At 37.6% G+C, this 25,750-nt stretch overlaps 1 protein-coding gene across 3 annotated transcripts in view; it reads left to right on the plus strand.

Annotated features, from left to right (window-relative positions):
* The window catches only part of AIFM3 (apoptosis inducing factor mitochondria associated 3), a 667,943-nt gene that overhangs the window by 365,312 nt on the left and 276,881 nt on the right, over positions 1 to 25,750 (plus strand). For all 3 annotated transcript variants that reach the window (XM_044068314.1, XM_044068316.1, XM_044068315.1), the window contains one exon: positions 272 to 358. In XM_044068314.1, the coding sequence (XP_043924249.1) occupies positions 272 to 358 (87 nt within the window). The remainder of the gene's footprint in view (positions 1 to 271; positions 359 to 25,750) is intronic.

Below are 25,750 nucleotides of genomic sequence, written 5' to 3' on the forward strand. Positions count from 1 at the left end.
AAGATAGTACTTATAGATAGTATTAATCATACTCCCATTGCTTACCTTTTAACCCTGTAATATAAATTTTAATTTATCTTAAATAACTTGTTTGGTACAGGTACACATAAAATAAAATCAGCCATGATAATTTATTATTTATATTGTGACTGGGGACGTTTATTGGTTTAACTACTGAAGAAACACATGGTGAAGGACTTAGCCTTTGGTTGTATATAGGTATAGTATTTGTGTCTTGATAACTGCCTGCTGTGCTGTGTATGTATTTCAGGCAATGGATTACCAAGCTGAACAAATATTTCTGCGGACACAAGATTTCTTCCACAACTATGACATTGAACTGCTGACTGAAGCAGAGGTGGGTAAATAATCACACAGTAAGCATTTAAAGTGTACGTTGATTTTGCTATTATTTTTTTTTCACCTAACAGGCTACTGCCCATGTAGATCATATGCTGTCTTCTGGTGCTCCAAAAATAGAAAAAAAAAATGTACTCTTGCTGCACAAAACAACAAACTACTTCCTGAAATCTTGAGTAGTAGACTGAAGATATATGCTTTTATTAACACACCCACTCATCTCTACTAATAATTAAGCTATGGGATGCATAAACATTAAATCTAGTCCATTCAAAACTTAATAGAAATGGAGCATGATTTCACTGTTGTAACTATTTTCCATCTTCTTTTTTTCACATGATCTATAGATTTTGATGGGTTTTATTGATGTTACAATTTTTTGGCTCAACACAATCAGCGTGCCTGTTGTAAATTTCTTTTTTTGCCCAGTCGTTTTGGTTCCCCACAGCTGACCTTCAGCTGCTGTCATGTCCATTGGCCTACACCAAGTTAATCCTGACCCATACCTGGGGCCAGAGAGGATGTTGCAGAACTTGGGGTAATGTATTATATTGCTGGTGGAAAATGCTTTCTACCAAATTATTCTGCCTCCTACTTGTTCTTCTGTGCCAACGGTTTTCATGCAGTTTACTTTTCACAGCTTTTATGACCAATCTAAATAGATTTGTGCTCACATGGCACCTTTGGTTCATTCCTTTTCTTAATTTTTATCCTATTCCCTGGCTAAACATTCCCCACTGGTTTCACCCATGAATTTATATATACTGCCTTTAAAAATTCTACTTCAACCTCCAGGACCCATATTACCCCATAATTCTTCTGAACTTATCAGGATTCATGTTATCATAAGACTTCCTTATGTCACGTACAACCATTATGTCACATGCAACCATTTTCCCTTTTGTTATTCCCCCTTGTATTTCCTCCACCACTTCTGTTAATCTCTCTGATATCCCTATCTTTTGCTCCTTACACTTCCTCCCTTACTACTTCTTTTACAACTTTCTCAAAGCTTCTTTGAAAGTAGACATTATTATTTTATAATGTACATTACACAGTGTTATAGATCTCCCATTCTTCAACTTTCTATAATTTTCATATCCATTTTATCATACCTATGTGGATTTTCTTTTTACTTTATCCCTTTCAATAACTACTTAGTTAAAACTTGAAAAAAATCCTGTATCTCAACTGGACATTTTTTATAGAACAAGCAGTCTGCTCTATCCTGACCCAGAACTGAATCCACCCTACCCTTCATAAGATCTTTTTTGAATTCTGTCGTTGTTTCAGTTTGTAATTTATTTTTCAATTTAATGCTAATCTTTTAGTTAGTAGCCTAAATTTACTTCTACTTGTGTTTCTTACATTTTCTTTCTAAGCTTTTAAGATATCTTCCTGTTGCTTATTTTCCTACTTTTACCTTTGACTTCAACTATCATGGCTCTCATTATACATGAGCTCTTTACCTAATTAAGGAATGATAACTTCTTTTTTCTTTAGTAAAATGATTTTGCCTTTTAATTGTGTCTCTTACTTCTAATATATTGAATTAAAACAATTCCATTTTTTGACAAATATCTCCGTGTCTTTTCCTTATATAACCTCGTCAAATGTCTGCACTTCTCCTTTTATAATTGTTGCCTATATGCATGACACTTTTTCTCTGTCTACAAGTAAATTTAATTATATTTTTCCTTATATGCTAATCATCATGAAGTCCATTCTTTGCAAAAGTTCATGTGTGTATGATTCTCAGATAACTTTCTCCTTTATGACCTTAATGCAGCTAATGGTGTTCTTACCCCATTAGTCTGTAACATTTTTAACTCTTTAATGACATTTTCCTTATTGACAAATATGAACAAAATTACTGGATGATCCATAAACTCAGTCACTATGTTATCACTTTCTACTTCCTTAAGGTATCCACAAAAAATTATAATATTAAATGTCCTCTTCTGTAAGTTCACTTTTTTTCCTATACTCATCTGGAATGTAGTTGTGATCTCCCAATATATTGTAACTTCTTTTGCCTTCTTCCTTTCCTACATATGACATGAAAATTAAAATCTCCTACAATTACTACTTCCATATTCTCTCTAACATATTTTTTTTTAAATTCTGCAAACAATACCCCTGTTTCTTTACTTGACATGTCAGAATATATAACACCTAACCTTAGCCCTTATCCTCTGATTTTAGAGTCAACTAATACCATCCATCCATCCTGGATCTGTTGGTGTCATTTGAAAATCTGCATTTCAGATGAATTTATCATTATTGCTATTCCTGAAAAAATACTTTGACCAAACTGCATAAATCTGCTTCCCCCTTGGCTTAAGAACTGCTCCCTTTATATTAAAGACAAAAATCTAATACCTAATAAGCCAATTATATCATAACAAATGATTATGTACTACTTAACATGCCAAGTCTCCTGACTGTCCTCTTTATACTGTTTACATTAACAGAAATAATAGAGAATGTATCCCTTTCCTTTTTTGTATTTGTTTGTCTTTCTTGACATTTTTTCCTATTTTCCTGTTGCTAACCATCTACATCATGTTGATAAAGCTTTATTACAATCTTATTTTCCTGGAACGTCCTTTTGCATTATAGTAAATCTCATTTATTTTTCAAAACTCCCTCTATGTTCTAATTCTTTTATCTATTCCTTCTTCATTTACTGATTCTTCCTCCCCAGATGGCCCTTTTTATTCATTAACATTGATTTGAATGTCATGATGTACATTTTCTAATGTATTTTGCTGCTCTTCATTCTGGTATACTTCCTGCATGTCATCACCTTCTTCTTGTTCACCATCTTCAAAATTAAACCAATGTCCCTCTCTTTCACATTTCTTAGAATAGTGTTTACACTCTTTAGCTGTATGCCCTGTCTGGCCACATTGTCTGTATATTCATTTTGTACATTGATCAATTGATCTTGACTACCAGAAAAATAGCACATTTTAAGCTGCCTATTATACTGCCTTGTACCGCTTATCCTATGGACATTAAAGTGATTTGTCACCATTCATACTTTAATTTTTATTTATCTATTTATTTAATATTTGTTTACCGGGAAAGTCCGACTTGGATTGAAGCCAATTTTCAGCGGAGGGCCGGGAAGAAATGCTCCAGGTGCATGTTTTTCATATTTGTTTTATTGTCTCAATACCTCAGGTGTGTGTTTTTCCATAATCATTTCATGCTTTTTTTATCATTTTCCACATTTTCTCTGTTATTTTTCATTAAACAGTGCTCTGCCTCCATATAATTCTGTGTGACCTATAATTATTTATAAGGCATTCCACTGAGGCTGTCAGTTCAATGTGTGAAAGCAATTCTGAGGACTGGAGTGTTTTTTTCCCCTATTGATAGCAGTGATGTCCAAGCTGTTGGTTTATCTTCTGCTGATGGAGTTGCAAATCCCTACAAGGATGAACCCTTACTTGAGTTCAGAAAGAGGTTCGGACGACAGTGATCTTGATGTTGATGAGGCTGTGTAACTTCCTCCATGCTGTGGTGAAAGGTGTTTGACAAATCACAAATAGCATGAGTTCTACTAGGATATAATGCATTTCTTTTGCTGCTGATTACTAAATAAAATATATTATTCATTTGTTTTTAACTGTTAACTGCATTACTTTCATTTCATGGTCATATATACTGTTATCACTGTTGATTTAAAGTAATGCGCTGATGTTTTTGTTAATGTTTTGAGTTGCTGCAGTACAAGTATAGGTAAAATGTTTTTGTTTGTTATGTAAGGGAAGACGTTGGAGAATTGTATGGATTTGTTTGAAAATTAGCTATGAATATGATATTACAAATGAGTACTGTAAAGATTGACATAGAAGGTGTATCTCAGACTTTGTTGCACAGATGCCCATGAACACTATACACACAAACATGGCCACACAAATACACACACACACATGCAAACACACACATGGAAACATACACATACATACAAACAAAGTTGCTTTTGGGCAAGGGAGAAAAATGTGCTGAATTATTTAAATTCTTCTGTATGTGTGAATTTTTATTTATTTATTTTTTTTAAGAGAATGTAGTGCAAAATTGTAGGAGATGTATATAGTGCAGTTTATGATGGAATGAAGATGTTTTCCTGAAACTGTTTTGAGGGTGATATAGAAAGGATGGAATGAAGAAGTGCTGGGAGTAGATCAGGGATATTGATTGTGAAGTGCACATGGCAGGTATGCATGAAGCATGCAGTGGTATTTTTTTAGGTCAACTTGTGTGTATCAAAACCTTGAAAGGAGCATTCTGCAATATTCCCGGCAGTTCAGAGGTGTGTATGGCACAACTAACAACATATCTTAGCTCAGGTACCTATAAACAATATGTAATACATAAAAGAAAAAACATGAAAATGGGACCAACAGAAGACCACTGACACTGCTGTTTAAAGTTTAACGCTTTCTTTTGTTTAATACCAACAAACTTCTTCAGAACAAACACTGCTCAATCCACTTCTTAAATACAAATTAGTTAATTGGTAGTCTAATCATATTAAATCATCAATAAAAAACTCAAACAAACAGACAAATCTTAAAACAATATATATATATCTGTTTCTATCCATTTTTATGCACATTTAAAATGTGATTTTTACATAAATGTAATGAATATAAAAATCCCACACTATTTATATGTACAAAGTTAATAATATAATTTGTCATTTAAGACATTTCACATTTAACATACCATTTAGTCCTGGAAATTTATCAGCCCCTAAAAAAACTTGCCACTTTAACTATTTAATTTCAAGAGCATTGTAGAAATTTATAACATAGGGAACTGCATCAATACAATCCAAGACAAAAAAAGTAAATTTTTTAAAAATCTGAACATTTCATAGCATGCTTCACTAAAGCATTATTAACATCCTTGTTTTTAATAGCTAAACGGTGTTCATAAATTCTTTTGTATAATGCTCTAATCGTTTTCCCAACATAAAAATTAAAGCAAGTGGAACATGTAGCTAAATAGACTATTCCACAACTTTTACCATTAAACCTAGATTTACTAGTGACCATTTTTTGATTATGAGGGAAAATATATTTTTTGAAGAATCTATGAATCTACATTGCTTGCAGTTATAACAAGGATAAGTCCCCACTGGCCCTCTTGTCATTCTTTGTTCACCAATCTCTGAAATTGACTTTACACTGACTACCTTTTTATAAATAAAATTGGGATGGTCACCAATAACCCTGACCAAATCAGTGTTACCCAAAATCACTTTCCAATTGTTTGAAATAGCTTGTTTCATTCTATAAGAATCTACACTAATGGGAACAGGAAAGGCACAGTCCATCTTTTTGTTACTACTGTCATCATTAGTTTTAGGAGAAAACCCGCCACTCAAAATGGGTGGAAATTTTCCTTCCTGACCAGTAGAATTTCTTCAGCAATGCTCTTTGATACCCTCTCTGAACAAACATGAGAATTAATTTGTTAATTTCTCTAAAAAAAAAGGTAATTCTGAAGAAGTTCTGTAATAAACGGGATGAAAGCGCTAAATTCATTCTGGCTCCAGTGTGTGTTTTGTTTTAGTAGTATTTTACATTTTTGAGTTTTAAATGTTATATATGTGGTAAAACAGGATATGAAGTGAAGAACGTGAACTTAAATGATTTAAATTTTAAAAGGGGCATTTATGGATGTATTGCTAAGAAAAAGAGGATGACATAAGTAATATACTTTAGAGTAAAGAGAAAGAAAATGAAAGGATTGGAGATGAGATAGAAACAGATGAAAATGTAAAAAAAAATAAATTAATACTGAAAAAGATAATGAAGGAGGAGAATTAGAGAAAGATAAAGAATATATAAGCTGGAAATTGTAAGAGGAAGAAAATTATATTGGTAAAAGAGTTAAGGATAGAAAAATAAAATTTAAAGCTATTAATATAAAGGAAAGGAAAAAAATAAATTATAGAAGCCTTTCTCATAAGATAGCAGGATGATATCACCTAAAACTGAGAATTAGAGAAAGGAATGTTTCAAGAATACTTTCTGTAAATGTTAACAGTATGAATAATATTATTAGGAGGATAGCCATTTTAGAATGATGTAATAATGTGACATTGACATAATTGTTTTGGAAGATAAGAATTTTGACACAGGAAGAAAGACTACAAACACAAAAAGTATTGGATGGGGAAATAATATGGAACACAGGGAATGAACAGTTCAGGATTGACAATTTTCTGTTTGAAGAGTAGTAAAAATCCTGGATATTACATTAGTCAACATTGGAATAACAACTATTACAGACATAAGATGGCAAGAAAAGTGTACAGAATTATTGTCAAATATGCATATGTAACTAGTAAAGAAAGGGAAAATGTATTTAAACAAATATTGGAGTATTCACTTGTTAACATGGACAAAGTAAACACGAGATTTTAATTGTGACTTTAGGGGAATGTAGGAAACAGGAAAGGATATTAGAAAGATAATGGAAGTAATAAAATGTGGAAAACTTACTGTATGGAATCAAAAATATGGACTTACAGGAGAGGTACTATAAAATTGATATAGACTATTTTGATATCAGAAGGAATATGTATAATGGAAGAAGAACCTGTTACAACAGGTTTCTCCGATCATTTAGCAATATAGTTGGAAATATGTTATAATAAAGAGTGTAGAAAGATAGGAAATGTATAAAAAGAATAAACAAAAAAGAGTAGAATGTAAAAAGAAGAAAAGATATTAAACAGTTATGGAGGTATCATATTACTATGAAAGCTTTTAATCTCAGCTGGTCAGAATGGCAGATAACTTTCTTTTTATTTTCTGTTGAAAGCAATGTAATTTGGAAAAAATAAAGAAAGAAAAAAGAAAAGCAGGAATATGATAAAATATATAAAGATACAATGAATAATCTAGAAAACAACAATAGGGATTATGTGAAAGAAAAGAAGATTTATAAGAAAAAATAAAGAATTATTGTATAAACAAAAGGATTTCTACAAGGGAGAAAAGAAATTGTACCTTATTTAAGTAAAATAGTAAAGGAAGATAGTAGCATAATGATATAAATAAAATATAAAAGAGGTAATATAAAGAAAATTCAGCAATAAATTATGAAAATTGTTGTATATTATGTGGAAAAGATGTTTAGTAAAAAATAAATATGATATAAATAAATGGGAAGTAAAGAGCTTTCCTGAAGAAAATAACAGTGAACTTGGAAAACAGATTACAGTATGTGAATTAGAAAAATATTTAAACAGATAAATGTAGAATCAGTATCAGGCCCAAATGGTATTGGGTTTGAAATGTATAAAAATCTAGAAAAGTGGCAGAAATACTATTTCATATGTGTACTTAATGAATGGTTAAATGAAGGATTAATATTATAAGGAATTGTGTAGTAGAGTATTAAAATTTATATGGAAGAATGGATAAATATAAGATATAAAAACTGGAGAGCAGTAGTTCTAAATAACACAGGCTATAAGATATTTATGAAAAAATACAAAATAGATTTGAAAATAAGATGCAATACATAATGGAAAAAGAATAAAAGGAAAAGGGTGCCAAGAATGATTAATTATAGTGACAGAAATCATGGATTATATAAATAAGAAAGAAAATATAAAACTTATGATAGGTGATATTAATACGGCATTTGATTCAATACAGCATGAGATTTTGTGGAAAATAATAGATATGTGCAATATTAATAATAAAGTTAAGCCAGTGTATAGAACTGCTTATAATTAAATAAAATTAAATAATTAATGGATGGACAAGTAAAGAAATGGATATGAATAATGGAATAATACAAGGATGTCCTGTGAGTAATATTTTATTAATTTGATTATGAATACAGTTGTCAGAGAGGTGAACCAGAAAATAAAGAATTCAAATTATAGAATTCAAACAGAAGTTGAAATACTAGTTATGATGTCTTATGCAGATGATATTATTATAACAACTAAAAAGAGAGTGGATGAAAGAGGCAATTTTTATTTAGTTAAAAAACTTTAAATAAGTACGATACTTTAAAAAAATAAAGGATTGTGTGATACAATAAAAATAGCAGGTAAACAATTTTCTGTGAAGGAAATATGTGTTTTAGGGATACGTTTTGATAAAGAACATTATAAGAAGGGATATGAATCAATAAAATAAATAAAATATATTCTCGACAATGTACAGATTACTATATAAATAAAGTATATTTGATCAATTCACTTATATTAGAAAAGATGGCATAATATGATTCCTTCTCCTTTGTATGGAGATCAAGACTAAATTCTATTAAAAGGGGTATGTTATATGTGAACAAGGAAGGAGGAGGATGAGTTTATTTTTTTTCCAGACACTTTTATTGATCACTTGTGACATAGGCAAACTTACATTCATATAAAGGTTGACCAGTCTGCCCACCCAGCATCTCCAACAGTGCATCCCACAGGTCATACCTTAAGTCCACCAACAATTGTTTATGCTGCTTCATTAAATTTATATAAGGTATTGAAATTGTTAAATGAAAAAATGATAAAGTAGTGATAAATATATTGAAGTATAAGTGCAGCATCACCGTTATGCTGCAGTGCAATATCAGCAATTTGATCTACCTATTGTGGGAATAAAACCCACAGCTTTCTGCACCAAAGGTTAGTGTGCTACCTGGTGCACCACTGACACTGATCTTTCTTTCCTTTCTTGTATTGCTTTCTGCATTTTTATTTCTTCCATGGGAATCTCCTTTTGTAATACTGCCTTAGTACCTTCAGAACTTGTTAATCCTCATTTTCTGTTTCTCAACTTCTTCCTTTTCTTATATTTTATAAGCATGTCTTTCCACTACCTATGCTTTTTTGTTTGGACCTTAGATCACCCTGTTCATCATATATCAAATCCATTCTTCATTCTTTTATTCTTACTTGTTTTCCTAAATAAGGTGACACCTTCCTTATCTTTTAAGAAAAAATATTTGCCTACATAATAGATTTTTAATTTTCTATCTGTGTTTGTTATGCTACTTTTGGTCTGTTTTTCTGTTTCCTTTATTTTCTTAATTTCTACATGAAGCTTGTCCATTATTTCTTTATATTCCTTTCTATTGTTTTATTTTCTTATTCTGTTTTCTACCATTAAAATGTCTTATACTTTTCTTTCAACACTACCCACCATACAGATCAGTTGACATAAAATCCCCTCATTGTCATATGTTCTTCCCATATTGACTTACTTTCTAGCTTTTCCTTCTTTTATTACCTCTTTATTCTTTTCTATTCATGCGCACACAGATGTTCTTCGTGTTTCACTGTTGCAGTCATAACTGTAGGGTGCTCCTGCCGGCAGGCAGCCCGAGGTCGGCCAGAATTCCAAAGTCTGGGTCCGGCGTCGGCTGTACAAGCTAGTACCCTGACGTCAGTACGCTTTGGTACATAGCCCTCAGTCGACGCCATCTTCTCCAGTCTTTCTTGCCGTGCGGTGGAAAGCAGCTCGCAAGTCGTTGGTTGGCGATTTTCGAACAGCATATTTTGTTGTTGTCGGTCCGAAGTTCTTACTTCTCTTCTCAAAGCTAAGTACCCCATCGGGGAATCTTTTCTTGTTCCCCCGATGTCAGAAAAAGTTAATAATTGTATAGCGTGTGGGAAACAAATACCTCATAAACATTTCCACTCTTACTGTCTACCTTGCTCAGGCCCTGACCACGACGTTTCTTGTTGTCGGTTCTGTGCCAGGTTCAACTCTCGTACTATCAAGTGCAGGTACGATTGGGCTTTAAATTATTTTGGCAGACGCTTCAATTATAGAATGTCGTCGGACACTACCGGAGTTCAAAAGAAGCGCAAAGACAAAGACAAGCCTCCGAGGTCCAAACAGGACTCGTTGCAGCTGGAGCCAGCGTCCGGTTCGGCTGTCGTCAGTGAGGCGCTTTTGCAGCCCCTGTCGTCCGCCACTTCTGAACCGATGGCCGATACGGACTCCCATGGGGAGCCATCAAGGCCCACTATTTTAACTGCTGCAGGACCTTCGGACATCGCTCCTTCAGATGGGTCCGGAACCGCTATGCAGGTACCGGCTTCTGAGGGGGTTTTCAGGCCTACTCACATCACTATTTCAAAGGCAAAGGCAAAGACAAAGACTCCTGTTAAGTCTAAAGTTCCTGCTCAAGCTGCTTCTGAATCCACTCCCAAGACACAAAAGCAATTATTAAAGATGGCTGAAGATTTGCTTACAATGATTAGGGGTTCTCACCCCCCTCCTGAGAAAAGGCCTCGACAGGATGTTACTCTGGATTCCTCTGACCAGGCTTCTGTATCTTCTGTTTCTTCCTCAGATCAGGACTATTCCTTTCCTCCTTATGAGGATTCGGATGCTGAGGACTCTTTACCCTCGGCCTCTCCGCCTGAGGATTTCTCTTTGGGGAAACCTTGCATGAGATGAGGGAACATTTTCATTGGGAAGGACAGGAGTATTCTGCTTCCAAGAAGAGGCTTAGGGAATTTCTTCTTCTTCCTCAGCATAGGCCTTTAGCTATCCCTCCTGTTTTGGACATTGTAGATGATGCTTTTTCTGAGGCTAATTTGAATCCTGATTCAATGCCTCCTGCTCCTTCTAAGCCTGATAGATTTTATAGGGTTCCTGACTCTCATTTATTTTTATTTAAAACCCTTCATGGATCCTGAAACTATTTCTCAGGGCTCTAAGGCTGCTAAGGTTGCTACTTCTAAAAATCCTATTCCTCTGAGAAGGATTCTCGTGCTTTAGACAGGTGGGGAAAAAAGGTATATACTTCTGCTACCCTGTCTGTAAGGGCTTTAAATTGCCAGTTTCATATGTTTAAGTATCAGCAATTTCTTTTGTCTGTTTTAAAGCAAAAGCTTGCTTCCCTTCCTGCTTGTGCAGAGGATAAGGAACTTCAGGATGTCTTGCATGCTACTGAACAAGTGAACAAGCATAGTTTACATTGTGGTTTTGATGCTTTGGATGCTTCTTGCAGGGCTGCAGCCTCTGGTAATGTTATCAGGAGACATGCCTGGCTTCGTGAACAAAGTTTATCTGAACAGGTTAAGGCTAAGTTATTAGATGCCCCTGTTCAACATGATGTTCTTTTGGATCCAAGGCTGAGGAAGTTATTAAAAGATGGAAGAAAAGGCAAAGTCTATGCAGACTGTAAAAGATTTCTTGCAAGTTCAGCCTCCTAGATTTTCCAGGAATTGGCCCTCTAAAAATTGGTCCTTTCCCACGTCTGACAGGCCTCAAAGGGGAAGATATAGGCTCTCCAGAGGTCGTGGTCAAGGTCAGGCCTCTTACAGATCTAGACAATGGACTGCTTCTTCACCTAGAAGGGGAGAAGACAGATCCCAATCTCAAAGAAAGCAAACTCAATGACTCTCTCAGTTGGGCTACAGGATCCCTTCACCTGGATGCCCTTCTCGGAGGAAAACTGTCTCTTTTTTACAGAAATTGGACTCATATTACCCAGGACAGATGGGTATTGGACGTGATTTTAAAAGGTTACAAATTCCACTTTCACACTTTGCCAAGGGCTCACGGTTGGCCAGATCTGCCAAAACATCAATGGTCAGAGGCCTTAACTCAAGTGGATGCTCTTCTGGCCATGAGAGCCATAGAGCCTGTTCCACTCTCGGAGATGGGAAAAGGTTTTTATTCAAGACTGTTTCTGGTTCCCAGAAAACAAAACTCATGGAGACCTGTTCTGGACCTTTCTGTGTTAAACACCTTTTTGGAAATTCCAAAATTCAAGATGCTTACTCTGCAGCAACTAATTCCAATGCTCTCTCAGGACGCCTGGATGGTGACATTGGACTTAAAGGAAGCCTATTTACATATTCCCATCAGGCAAGAACGCAGAAAATTCCTCAGGTTCAAGGCAGGTTCGAGGCACTTTCAATTCTCTGTACTGCCCTTTGGTTTATCTACTGTGCCCAGAGTCTTTACCAAGTGCCTGGCACCAGTAGTGGCTTACTGCAGACTTCAGGGGATCCAGATTTACCCCTATTTGGATGACTGCCTTATTCAGGCAGACAGCAAAGATCTTCTGCTTCAACATCTGGACTTTGTTCAACGTCTTCTCCTCCTACTGGGATTCTCAGTGAACACAAAAAAGTCACATTTGATCCCTTCTCAACAAATGGTATTCTTGGGAGCCCTCTTAAATACAACCTTACAAAGGGCCTTCCTCACTCCAGAAAAACAAACTCAGCTGGCTTCTACTTTCAGCACCTTAGCAACTCTATCTCAGCTCACTGCAAGGAAATTCCTGCAGGCTCTGGGCTACATGGCTTCCTGCATTCTGTTGATTCCAAACGCAAGGCTTCACATGAGAAAGCTTCAATGGTATCTGAAAAGTGTATGGTCACAGCATTACCACGATCTGGATATTCTGATTCCTCTGATCCCCTGCCTTCAGAGGGAGTTCTTCTGGTGGTCCAGGGTATGCACTTTAAACGAAGGAAAGCCTTTTCGTCTTCCTCAACCTACTCAAATCCTAACCACGGACGCCTCGGATTATGCTTGGGGAGCACACTTTCTAGACAATTGCCAGCAAGGAACCTGGACAAAGGACCATCTTCACTGGCACATCAATCTGAAGGAAATGTTGGCAGTTCAAAATGCCCTTCTAGCCTTCAAGAACCTTTTGCAACCAGGGCCTCTGCTAATTCGCACAGACAACACCACGGTCATGTGGTACATCAACAAGCAGGGGGGATCTCATTCGTACCCCCTTTGCAGACTAGCTATGGCTTTATGGGACACAGCTCTAAATTTGAATCTACATCTCCAGGCTCAATTCATTCCAGGGAAACAGAATCTCTTAGCAGACAGCCTGATCAGAAACATTTCAGATCTTCACGAATGGATGCTAGACACCAACTTATTGAACAGGATTACTGCAGTTTGGGGATGTCCCCAGATAGATCTGTTTGCATCCCATCTCAATCATCAGCTGCCTCGCTTTTGCACCAGGTCCTTCCACAAAACAGCTTGGAGAGTGGATGCCCTGTCCTTCAGCTGGAGAAGCCTTTCAGCATATGCATTCCCTCCTCTTCCTCTACTACCTCGGGTATTACTGAAGATAAAACAGGACAAGCCCAAGTTCCTCATCTTGATTGCTCCAAATTGGCCTCGACAGTTTTGGTATCCAACTTTAAAGCACCTGTTCTTGGGGCCTCCTTGGATTCTCCCTCTGAACCCTTCGCTTTTGTCCCAGCATCAGGGTCAGTTACTACATTCCAACCTCAAGACCCTTTGCCTGGCAGCTTGGCTCTTCAAATGAATTTGATTTCCTCTAGTCTTCCCAAACAAGTTTTGGATGTTCTTTTGGAAGCTAGATGGCCTAGCACTAGGAAATCCTATGCCTCTAAATGGAAGAGGTTTTGTATTTGGATGCAGGACCGAGGCTCGGATCCTCTGGTACCTGATCTGTCTTCTATTTTGCTTTACCTTTTGGAACTTTTATCTAAAGGACTTTCTTTTTCTTCCATTAAGATTCATGCTTCTGCTATTTCTGCGCATTTCAGTTCTGATCCTCCTGTTTTTTCTCATCCTTTGGTGAAGCAATTCTTGAGAGGGGCTAAAAATTTGCGGCCTCCCAGGACCCCTCCTGTCCCTGCCTGGGATCTTAATTATGTTTTAGAAAAACTTACTTTGCCTCCTTTTGAGCCTGCTGCATCTTCAGATATTAAGTTTTTATCTTGGAAGACTGTTCTTTTATTAGCATTGACCTCTGCCAGAAGGGTCTCAAAGTTGCAAGCCCTCATGGCTGTGGAACCATACCTTATTTTCCATCAGGACAGAGTATCCTTGAGGACCAATCCTACTTTCATGCCTAAGGTGATTTCGAAAGTGGCTTTAAATCAGACAATTCACCTTCCTACTTTCTTTCCAAATCCTCAAAATAAAGGGGAAAGGATTTTGCATTCATTAGATGTGCACAGACAGTTATGATTTTACCTGGACAAGACTAAAGAGTTCAGAAAGTCTAATCAATTGTTTGTTTCTTTTGCCTCCAGTTCTCTTGGAAAACCTATTTCTAAACAAACTATTTCCAAATGGATTGCTTATGGAATCAGATTTTGTTACACTCATCATGGGAAACAGTTTCCAGGTACCATTAGAAGTCATTCTACTAGAGCAGCTGCCACTTCTACAGCTTTCCTCAGAGGAGTCCCTACCAAGGATATCTTGGAAGCTGCCACTTGGAGTTCTGTGCATACTTTTCCCAAGCACTACAATCTCCCCCTGTTTTGTCAGACCAGGGCAGGTTTTGCGCCTGCTGTCTTGCAGGGTATTCTTGCCTCCTTCTTCTATCTAAAGCCTCCTCCCTTTACACTGCTTTGGGATTCCACCCTACAGTTATGACTGCAACAGTGAAACACGAAGAACATAGTACAGTTGTGTACACCTACCATAAATGTAGATGTTCGAGTGTCTTCACTGTTGCAGTCGGGTTTCCTCCCTCCTATCCCCTCTTTTTTCTCCCTTTTCCTTTTTTGTGGTGTATTTGTGTTTCCTTGTTGGATTCATTTTTGTTTTGTTGGGGACTTCTGACATCTAGGGCAAGAAAGGCTGGAGAAGATGGCGTCGGCTGAGGGCTATGTACCAAAGCGTACTGACGTCAGGGTACTAGCTTGTACAGCCGACGCCGGACCCAGACTTTGGAATTCTGGCCGACCTCAGGCTGCCTGCCGGCAGGAGCACCCTACAGTTAGACTGCAACAGTGAAGACACTCGAACATCTACATTTATGGTAGGTGTACACAACTGTACTTTCTGCGGTAAGAAAACATTTCCATTAGAACATATTAAATAATCTATATCTGTTTTAAATATCTCTCTCTGTCCATTCTCTTTTTTTCTACCTGTAGTCCTCTGCACTTTGTAACTTCCTCTAGTAGTTTAACACCTTGTGTGACTTTCCTGTTTCTTAAAGTACAGCTAAAGTCTCCTTTTATAATAATAAATATATTTACTAAAAGTTATTCAACACTTTTTTGTTGACTTGCTGTTTTGCCCCCCTGCTTCATTCAGTACCATATGTCCAGTTCCAGGCCTACCTGTCACTCTACTGCCCCTGAACTAGCACTGAATTCTAACTGGGACTGATGTCTATCCTAAGGGCATTCTGAGGTGGTCATTCTGCCTTGCATCTGCTGAGAGGCTTAACTTTAAAGGTCTACCGCTAATTCTGCCCACCCTTCCTCTTTTCCTTTATTTATGTGGTTGCCCCATCTCAAAAGAAGCCATGGTCCCCCATCCCCTCTTAGATTACTCCCTCCCCTGTGCAAACCCCCCAGAGCAGCTCACATTATTCTCTTTTTTTATATTGCACATCAGCATCCTACCTGGTATCAGTATAGTAACACCTAATATTTAATTTTCTTCATTTTCTATCAAAATCCCTGTACCTGAACATTTTTCATTTCCTACAGGCCATATAATCTTGTTTCCCCACAAGGCCTCAGTTCAGTTATTTTTCTTTTTTTTTAACACATCTTGCAAATAATAAACATATTATTTCTGCCTTCACCTGCTTACACAATTTAATTACCATTAACCTCTTGATATCATTTCATATTAACATTTAGTATCCTTACATCATCCCTTTCCACTATCTGCTTCTTTTTAATCCAGATTTATTATTCTTTTCCTTAAACTTATCCTTTATCCAATTGATTTTTCATAGGTTCATAGGTTGATAGGTTGGTACTGGCCTATCGGCCCTAGGGCCTATACAAGCCTAGCCATAACAATTCCCTGACTATTTCTTCCCACAATATTTACTTCCCTAGACCCCTGTCTAGCAGGGTGACTGATGTGATCCCCGGGGTGAGTTTCCTATCTCCCATCTAATCATCAAGGTTCCTTTTGAAGAGGGTCAAAGAGGCACTCTGCTTAACATGTATGGGCAGTCTCTTCCAGAGTCTGGGGAGTCTCTGGGTCAGGAACCTATCCCTACAGCATGTTTTGTTCATTGTGATGACAAGGTTTAGATCCTTGGAGCATGTGGCTCTGAGGGATTGGGATTTCTTTAAATGTAGCAAGTCCAACAGCTCTGGGTTTGACATGGCCTTGTATGTTAAGCAGTGATTGCCTCTGAGTAGATGATATGCTTCAGAGTATATGTGGAGTTTTTTTAGAAGGTCAGCATAGGGCATCTGCTTTAGGCCTGTGATTCTTTTAATGAGGTATTTCTGCGGCCTTTTCAGTTGTTGCAGATGTCTTGAGAGGTACATACCAAACGAGGCATTGTATTCTGTAATGGGTCTAATGAGGGATGAGTACAGTGGGACAATGACCTCCTTTTTTCTGGATGAAAAGCCCTTAGTGATGAGGTGTGCCACATAGAAGGATTTCCTGACTGTTGTGGCGATAAGGTTATCGAAGGTGAGACCACTGTCTACCTGTGTCCCTAAGTCTCTTATCACACTTTCAGTTTTTAGTGTACTGCCACCTATGTGGTAATTCACAGGTACATGTTTTTTACCAAAGGGGTTAACAATACATTTCTTGGCATTGAGCTTGAGCCCATGGCTCTGGCATCAAGCATCTGTTTCTGTAAGGCCCTTTTGTAGAATATCCACATCATTTGGGGATCCAATAATGGCTCCCACTTTGCAGTCATCTGCAAAATTTGTTAACCAGAGTTCCTTAGTGTTGGCCTGTACTTCAGAGAAGTAGATGCCAAACAAGTGCGGTCCCAGGACTGAACCCTGAGGTACTCCACTTGTCACTTGTCTGGAGCCAGATTTGGAGTCTGCTACTTTTACAGTGTGGGTTCTGTCAGTAAGCCAGTTGGCAACCCATCGAGTGATGTAGAGATTAATGCCCAGCTTAGTAAGTTTATCTATGATTCCAGAGTGGAGGATGGTATCGAAGGCCTTGGCGAGGTCCAGATAGACAGTGTGGACCACCTTACCCTTGTCCATGGCTCTGGAGACTGATTTGAAGAAGTCAATTGGATTCAGGAGACAAGATCGGCCCTTCACAAACCCAAACTGCGTGGGGTCCAATGTTTGAAGTTTGCCAATGTCTTTGTTTATAAGTTCCATGATAATACGTTCCATGGCCTTGCAGGTCATTATTTTGTTCTTGCTCTTCTCCTGAGTCAAAATCTCCTTCCTCACCTTCATCACTTACCAATAGTTCAAATATATTCTCTTCATGAATAGCAGCATCTTTTTCCCCAGTACTTAACCCCATTTCTTCTGAATTTATCAGATCTTCTTCTATATGTTCTTCCACATCATCATCTATTTAATCTTCTTTGCTATTATTTTCACTATTTTCTGAAGTTATTCCTTCATCCTGTATGTAAGGATAATGGATCAATATCTGATCTCTGTCAGCAGCTGAACATGAAGTTATCTCAAATGTACTCCAGAGATTTTATGTCAAAAATAATACCATATTGCTGGTTGTTTTTTGCTTTCATATGAATGGCTGGCCAAGCTATTGCACAGTGAATAGATACACAGAATTACTGAGTAATTTTGCCAAAAGAAACAGTCTATAACAAATTGTTAGAAATGCTATTTAGGATCAGTAATGTCCTTGATATAATAGTAATGAATATGAACTCTCTTTGACTGCCCCCACCAACGTCATACACATTCTTCTTAACTCCATTCATGATACTGTTTCAAATTAAGAGATGGGAGAAGGATACTGAAAAAGAAATCAGCATTTCAGACATTTCTTATCTGAGTAACATGACAGTGAAATGAAATTGTAGGAAAAAGACCAATTTGGAGGGCAGTTCTTAACTCTGACAAGATTGCAGATGACCTTTGCACTATTATCAATTCATGTATCCAATTTATAAAAAGAAATCCACTGTGGGTGACCAGTAAACTGTATAACAGAACAATAAACTACTTTGTTAAAAATACTCTAAATCAGAATAAACTGAGGCTAAAAGGGTGAAGTGAGTCAAAATATGTAGGTCATAACAAGATAGTCTACAATTAAATTAGAAAACTCAAAAAATATCAAGAATGCAGCACTCTACTTACTCTGCCCAAAACAAAATATCTAACATTTTGTTTTTCAGGCTCTTTAACAACTTTAAATGCACAAGTAAATATATTAGATATTGCATTGTCCATCACAAAGAATATGATCATGACAGTGCTGAAGAAGACTGAAAACATTCAGTGGGTCTGGCAGGTTCCAATATATAGTCAAGGACTACCTACTTAAACCATGATATTTACAAACTTCTAGTAATGGAAAATCTCAGATTTTTGATAAAAAGCTGTAGTAATAAGTGTTCTGTGGTCAGAATGTCAACTGTGATGCTATGATTTGTGACTTAGCTGACTTTGAAATAGCTGTCTAGAAAAAAGAAAGAAAGCTGTGCTCAGAAGTACAGCATGGAAAAAAAGTAAAATGAAAACAAACTCTGAGTTTTTGAGGGTTTGCTACACAATTCCCCACATCTTGTTACTAAATATACTAAATCCAAAGTCACTCTATCTCTGAGTAGAGAGAATACGTGGTTTTCTAATAAAGTATTCTTGTATTCTGAGGCAGTGTGATCTAATAGCTAAGAGGGAGGAACAGGCTGTAACTGTCTAGCAAAAGAAAAATAATGTAAATACGTTTATTGTGATATGGTATGTCAGTGGATCTTACCTCTGTCACTTTACTTGCTCAGTTTAAGGAGTAGAAAATAGCAGACTGTACTTTATCAACGAATGTTTACAATTTAAAACATATTTAATTTGTACCAACTCAGAAAACTTTAAAAACTAAAACCTCAAAGTGTTCTTGAGGTCTTCTCTTTGACTGTATGAGTGAATATTTAAGACATGGAAAGTGCCACAGAATGAGTTTACTATTATTATGTAATTTAGCATCATTAAAATAACTATCAGATATATAAAACAGAAGCACCTGTATGCTCTGAATATTTAAGAAATATGACATAACTGATGAAGAAGGGCTGTATCTCTATTCTGTAGTAAGCAACTTTACAAAAATTGATAGATCATTAACAGAGTATTCTCAGGTGATTAGTAACTCATTTCAATTTATGTATTTTGCCCTCTGAGATTCAATATTCTAATAATTGACTATAGAACATGCAGACACTATTGGTTACCCCTATAGACAGCAAGTCTGGTAACATGGAGGGATAAAGCCCTAATTGTGGCCCAGGTGTCCAGAGTTTGACTAGTGACTCAGGAACTTAATGGCGCCTACAGGGAGGATGGCTAGGAAAAGTGGTAGAATTGGCTGCAGGATGCAGCAGCCCTTTGGCAGAATGGGGTAGACCCGCAGCCTAGAGTCGTGCATGTGGGCCACCAAGCCACTGATTGATGGTAACCTTCAATGTGCAAGTGCGCAGGAGCATGCACCTGTAAAGAGGAATTCAATGTTGGCTTCTGTTGTGATGCAGGGCGCACATCCCTAAACTCAGGTGGTGGGATTATGTATACTAGTAAAAATGTCCTCATTGGCAGGATGCTGAGAACACAACAAACACACACAGCTGCCTGAATGATGGATCCTCCAGATGGACCTCAACCTGGTGGAGCTATCAGCGATTCCCACAACCAGGGAATAAATAGGCCTTAGTCTGTTCACAAGCATGATGATTGGCAAGTATGGGGATAAAGACAAAAATATATTGGGTAGTTTTGTAAGTCTATCATTCATAGTTTGCAGAGCCAAGGAGTTAACAGTGTTGTAGCTAATACAAAGGGATACTGGGGATTTGATTCTGTTTGCCTGTCATTGATATGAATTAAATTAAGGAAAATTGTGTTCTTAAATCTTGTATTATTTATTGAAGATGATATATCTGTATTAAATGAAGGTGTTAGAGTACATATAGCCTACATCAGTTTGCCGATGGCTTCTGACACTATACCATTTAAGAGCACCACTGATAAACTATGTAAATTAAATGTATTAAAATAATACATAAATAATTATGATAATACACTTTACACTTTACACTTTTGATACGTATCTCTACCTAACAAACCTCATGTTTCATCAGTACATCTACTCTGTAAGGTTATTTAATATCTGCTTGAATAACTCCTCTAAATGTATATCACATTACTCTTTCTATTTTCTTACCTCTCATTTATCCTCATCATACTGTATTGATTTGAATGCTTTTGAATTGTGAGCTTAAATGTTTTATGTTTTACTCTGTACAATCTCTTTTGTAAATTTTTGTAATTCTTGTAAATTTTGTATAATTTTGTCTGTATTGGAGCTTTTCTCCCCAGGACTCCATTGAAAACGGGTTCTTTTGGCCCAATGGACTATCCTGGTAAACCAACTGCAAATAAATAAATAAAATAATAAATAAATAAATAATAATAATTATAAGTAACAGAGTTTAGAAGTCAACGTGGAAGGCATTACATTTAACCCTACTTACGTATCTACTGGTGTGCTGCAATATTCTGTACTCAGTCCCCTGTTTGGATTATTTTTTCTTACATTCAGACTAGGGAAGGAAATTTGGATTATTAATACTTAGCTGACTTGTAAATATTGCAGTATAGTTGCATCATCCACAGATGTGAAAGTTGTCTAAAAATAGATGGGTAACATTTAGTGCTGATGTGTTGGCAGTATTCCTTGTGTTTTAATATTAGATGTAGCATAGCCAAATTTGTGAGGAAAGAAACTAAATTTTACTAGGCCTGTGAGTGTGCAGTACCGATGAGTATAATATTTAAAGAATATTTTGCAAATATTATGGCCCTCTGGAGCTAGAGTATAAAACATAAATATATTTCCAGTATTTTCACTGCAGTGGACTGACAGCCAGCCAGATATGCATCTTCTTAGAAATACCTCTTAGGAAACCACTCCCTGATCACAATCAGAAACATTCATTTCCTAGGAAAGCACGCTGATTATAATCAGAAGCATCTTCTGTCTCTTCACTGGCACTTGTCAACATCCCATTCAGCTGCAGCTCATATAGAGCTTTTCAAGAACGTTCAGTGATCATACTGTTTGATATCAACTGAGTTGTTAGCAGTACTAACCCCATTTTAAAGAGGGAAAAACAGAGGCATGCTGTAACTATTATATAATTTGTGCCAAATCTATTTACAAACTCAGTAGCACTTTGTAACTTGGCAAAGAAACTATTCGAAAGTATTTTTTTCAATTTTTATCAACTTTATAATATAAATTAATATAACATGAAAATAAGATTGCTGCTACACTTTTTTGTTCTTTACTTTTTATAAACTGGGAAACAAATAAAGAAAAGGTTACACCTCTTTGAGGAATAACTGAGAGTAACTAGATCAAAGACGATATCAGCTTTAGTGCCATTATTGCAGTTAGTCAGTATGCCATTGTATATAAATGACTGTAGCTGAAGATGCAAATGACAATTAAGTCTTTTAAGTAGGAAAAAAAATCTGGGCATTTTGCAGACAGGCAGAAATGCAAAAATCCTTATTTTTATGTAAACAAATATGAATAATTCCAAAGTAAAATAGATCATAATTTATTCAGGTGCAAATATTAGTTAACAAAGAAATGTTTATTTACTTGTATATACTTTCAGGTTTGGTGTGCTTAAAGAAATCACAGCAGTAACATACTGTACATGCATTTTTTTTCCACAATTGCATTATGTGGGAATTTTGTATGTCTGAACTTTTAGATCAGAGATATTAAATAATTACCACCCATGACTGAGCACACAGAAGTATGAGAAACATTTTCTTTAATAGGTTCATAGGATGATACTACACTATTGGCCTGGAGACCCTTATAAGCCTAGCCAAGAATTTTGCCCATGTTCCCTCAAAGTCAACACCTGTTTCCCCTGTCCAGCAGGGACACAGACTGGATCCCAGGGGTATATTTTCTGTTTCCCATCCAGTCGTCCAGGTTCCTCTTAAAGAGGGCTAGAGAGGTACTCTGCTTGACATGGAGAGCGAGTCTATTCCACAGATGGGAGAGTCTTTGGGACACAAATTTCTCCCGCCAACAAGTTCTATTAGTGTCACAGATCAGGTTAAGGCCTTGCGTGTGGGTTGTCTGAGTGGAGTTTGACTTATGGATATGCAGCAACTCCATCAAGGCTAGGTCTGAGATGGCCTTGTATGCCAGACACAGGTCACCTCTGAGAAGTCTGTGTGGGATTGAGTAAAGGGACAGGGCTTTTAGCCTATCTGTATAAGATCAGTGTTTGAGACCCTGGATTTTCCTGTTCAGGAACCTCTGTGGTCATTCCAGTTGCTGCATTTGCTTGGCAAGATACATGCCGAAGGGGTCATTGTACTGAATAATGGGTCTGATAAGGGAGGAGTACAGGGATGTTATCACCTCCTTGTTTCTGGATTAAATACCCTTATTTATGAGGTCAGTCATGTAGAAAGCCTCCAGTACAACTAAGGGAAAGTGGTGGTCAAAGTCAGGTTGCTATCAACCTGGGTGCCCAAGTCCCTCACGACTGATTGCATGTTTAGTACATTGTTATTAATGTGATAATTAGTGGGGATGCCATTTTCCCCAAAGGGGATAATGATGCATTTCTTGCCATTTAGTTTGAGGCCATGCTTCTGGCACCAGTCATTTGTTTGGGTAAGGCCCTCTTGGAAGATGTTCACATCACTAGGGGAATTTAAGACAGTGTCCAGCTTGCAGTCATCTACAAACTTGGTCAGCCACAGGCTACTGGTTTTGGCTTGCACCTCAGAAAAGTATATCCCAAAAATAGAGGCCCTAAGACTGATCCTTGGGGTACACCGCTCATTACAGGTCTACTACTAGAGGTGGCTTTCCCTATTTTGACTGAGTGGGTTCTATCAGTGAGCCAGTTAGCTACCCATCTGGTAACATATGGGTTGATGCCAAGCTGGGAAAGTTTATCTATTATGCCTGAGTGGGGAATAGTATTGACTTTGGCTACTGTCTTTCCCTGGTCCATGGCTTTGATGACTTTTTCGAAGAAGTCAACCAAGTTTAACAGGCATGATATCCCTCTGACAAAACCAAACTGTGTGGGGTCAAGTGTTTGGAGTTTGCCAATGTTCTTGTTTATAAGGTCTATGATAATGCTTTCCATAGCCTTGCAGATCAGGCTAGTTAGGCTGATGGGCCTATAATTGCCTGGTTTAGTGGACGCTCCACCTTTGTGTAGAGGGATGACGGTGGCTGTCCTCCATTCATCTGGGATGAAGCTGGTGCTCAGGCTTTGGTTGAATAGGGTGCCTAATGGAGCTGAGAGCTCATGCCTGAGTTCATGTAGGATACAGCCAGGGATGTTATCGGGTTCCATAGAGACTGTATTTTTTGCCTTTGAGAGGGCATTAAATACCTGCTCCCTGGTGATGAGGGGAGGGGGTCAGGTGCTGAGGATGTCCTGGTTTACTGATGAGGGGACAGGGGGGTGATGTTTTCACTGAACTTGTCTTTCAGCAGGTTGTCTATATCTATGGTGTTTGTGTATGTGGTGTTATTGACCCCCAGTTCAGAGCAGATTTGGGTGTTACCTTTGAGATTGCAGACATATGTGAAGAAGGCCTTGTGATTGTCTTTAGTGGATGTGGCCAATTTGGACTCAAAGTTAGCCTTAGAGGATTTCACCAGTGACCTTATTTGCTTGTTCAGACAAAGGAGAGATTGCTTCCAATTTGGCACCTGCGCCTTCCTGGTCCTGGACAGCAATTTTTTTCCTTTGATTATAGAATTTGTTTATTGCTGCTGTCCATTAGACAAGTTTACTCTTCCTTGAGGAAGATGATGATTTAGTCCTGTCAGGTATTGCTGAGTCCATACAGTTATGTAGGTGCTCATATAGTTTTTTGGTGTAGGCTTGAACATTAGTGCTAGTGCCAACTGAAAGGACAGTGGCTGTGAAGCTGCTTATACCTACTCTGAGGAGATTGTAGTCAGCTTTGGAAAAGTTTTTTTTGTTTGACCCTGACAAGGGGGGGGGGGGGGTCAGGGGAGATGATGACTTCAAAAGTGATCGCTTTATGGTCGTATCTTACCAAGGAGGATGACTCTGTAGGGGTACTATAGTGGCTACTCATGTTGGTTAGGACCAGGTCCTGGATATTTTCACCTCTTTTAGGGGTGTCAACCAGCTGATCCAGTGCATTGGCATTGACAAAGTCAAGGAATCTCTGTGTGTTCATGTTTGGGCTACAATAGGTCTTCCACACTATGGTTGGGTAGTTAAAGTCACTCAGGATTAGGGTAGAGGGTTGAATCTTGATGGATTCAAGTAAGTCAATATAGGTGGAGTGGCCGTCCTTAGTCATAACTGAGGGTCTGTAGCTAGCTATGATTTGAATAGGTGTTTTGTCAAGAGTTAACTGCACTTGGAGTGTCTCCTGTGCATCATACCATTTCACTAGCCTGGATGTGTGTATGTCTTTGATAAATATTGAAACTTCAACTCCTTTGACTTTGTAGCCCTCCATTTGGGGTCTGAAAGTATGGTAGGATGAGTAACCTGGTAAGGCTGGGGTGCTCTCCACAGCTTTGTCCAGATTTCAGTGACTGCACAAATGTCAGCATCCTCCAGGGCAAGGAATGCTTGCAATGAGTGCAGTTTCATGCTAAGACTCCTAGCGTTTAGCAGCATGACCTTTAAATTTCATTTAGAAGAATTTTTCATATTGGTTATTTTGTGCTCATGACTATGCCTAAAAAAGGCACTATGGGGAGGCAAGATCCTTTACCAGAAGCCTGAAGCCCAGGAGAGACAGATGAATGCCATCTTAGGCAAAGTATCGTAGTCTATCAGTCATGTCCTCCCAGTCTGTCAGGTACTGGATCCCCTTGGAATGACACCAGAAACTAAGCCAATTGTTAAAGTCAGTCATTTTCGGTTTGTATTGAGGCATCATTCTGAGCGATGGCAGGATGCTGCTTAAGGCTAGGGACATACCTGCCTGGGACACATATTCAGCGAGCTCAATCATGTCTCTCTTCATAAAGAACAGAGAGGTACCTCTCAAGCATTCACATCAACATGGACTATAACATAGTCATACCTGTTGTTAAGAGACTTGACTGCATGTGTGATATGGAAGATTCTAGCACCTGGCAAGCAACCTACCATGACTTTCTCCTTGTCTAGCCTGGTGAGGGGCACATCTGTGTGTCTCATGATACAGTCTCCTATGACTAGTATATTGAGTTTGTGGCTGGGCCTTAGGGGCTGTGAGACACAGATGTGTGTAGTATGTGTGATGCTTGGTGCTGTGGGTTGTGATGTGGGTGTGTGCTTTTGCTTTGGAGGTCTCTTTTATTTAGGTATGTTTTTGTTGAGAACCTCTGCATATGTAGGAGTGTGTTGTACAGGTGTGAGTGGTGTTAGAGGTGTGGTGTTCGTAGTGCTTGTGCAG

This window comes from Protopterus annectens, chromosome 4.part0 (genome assembly GCF_019279795.1).
Source record: "Protopterus annectens isolate FY-2018-M chromosome 4.part0, PAN1.0, whole genome shotgun sequence".
In the NCBI taxonomy this organism is placed as follows: Eukaryota; Metazoa; Chordata; order Ceratodontiformes; family Protopteridae; genus Protopterus; species Protopterus annectens.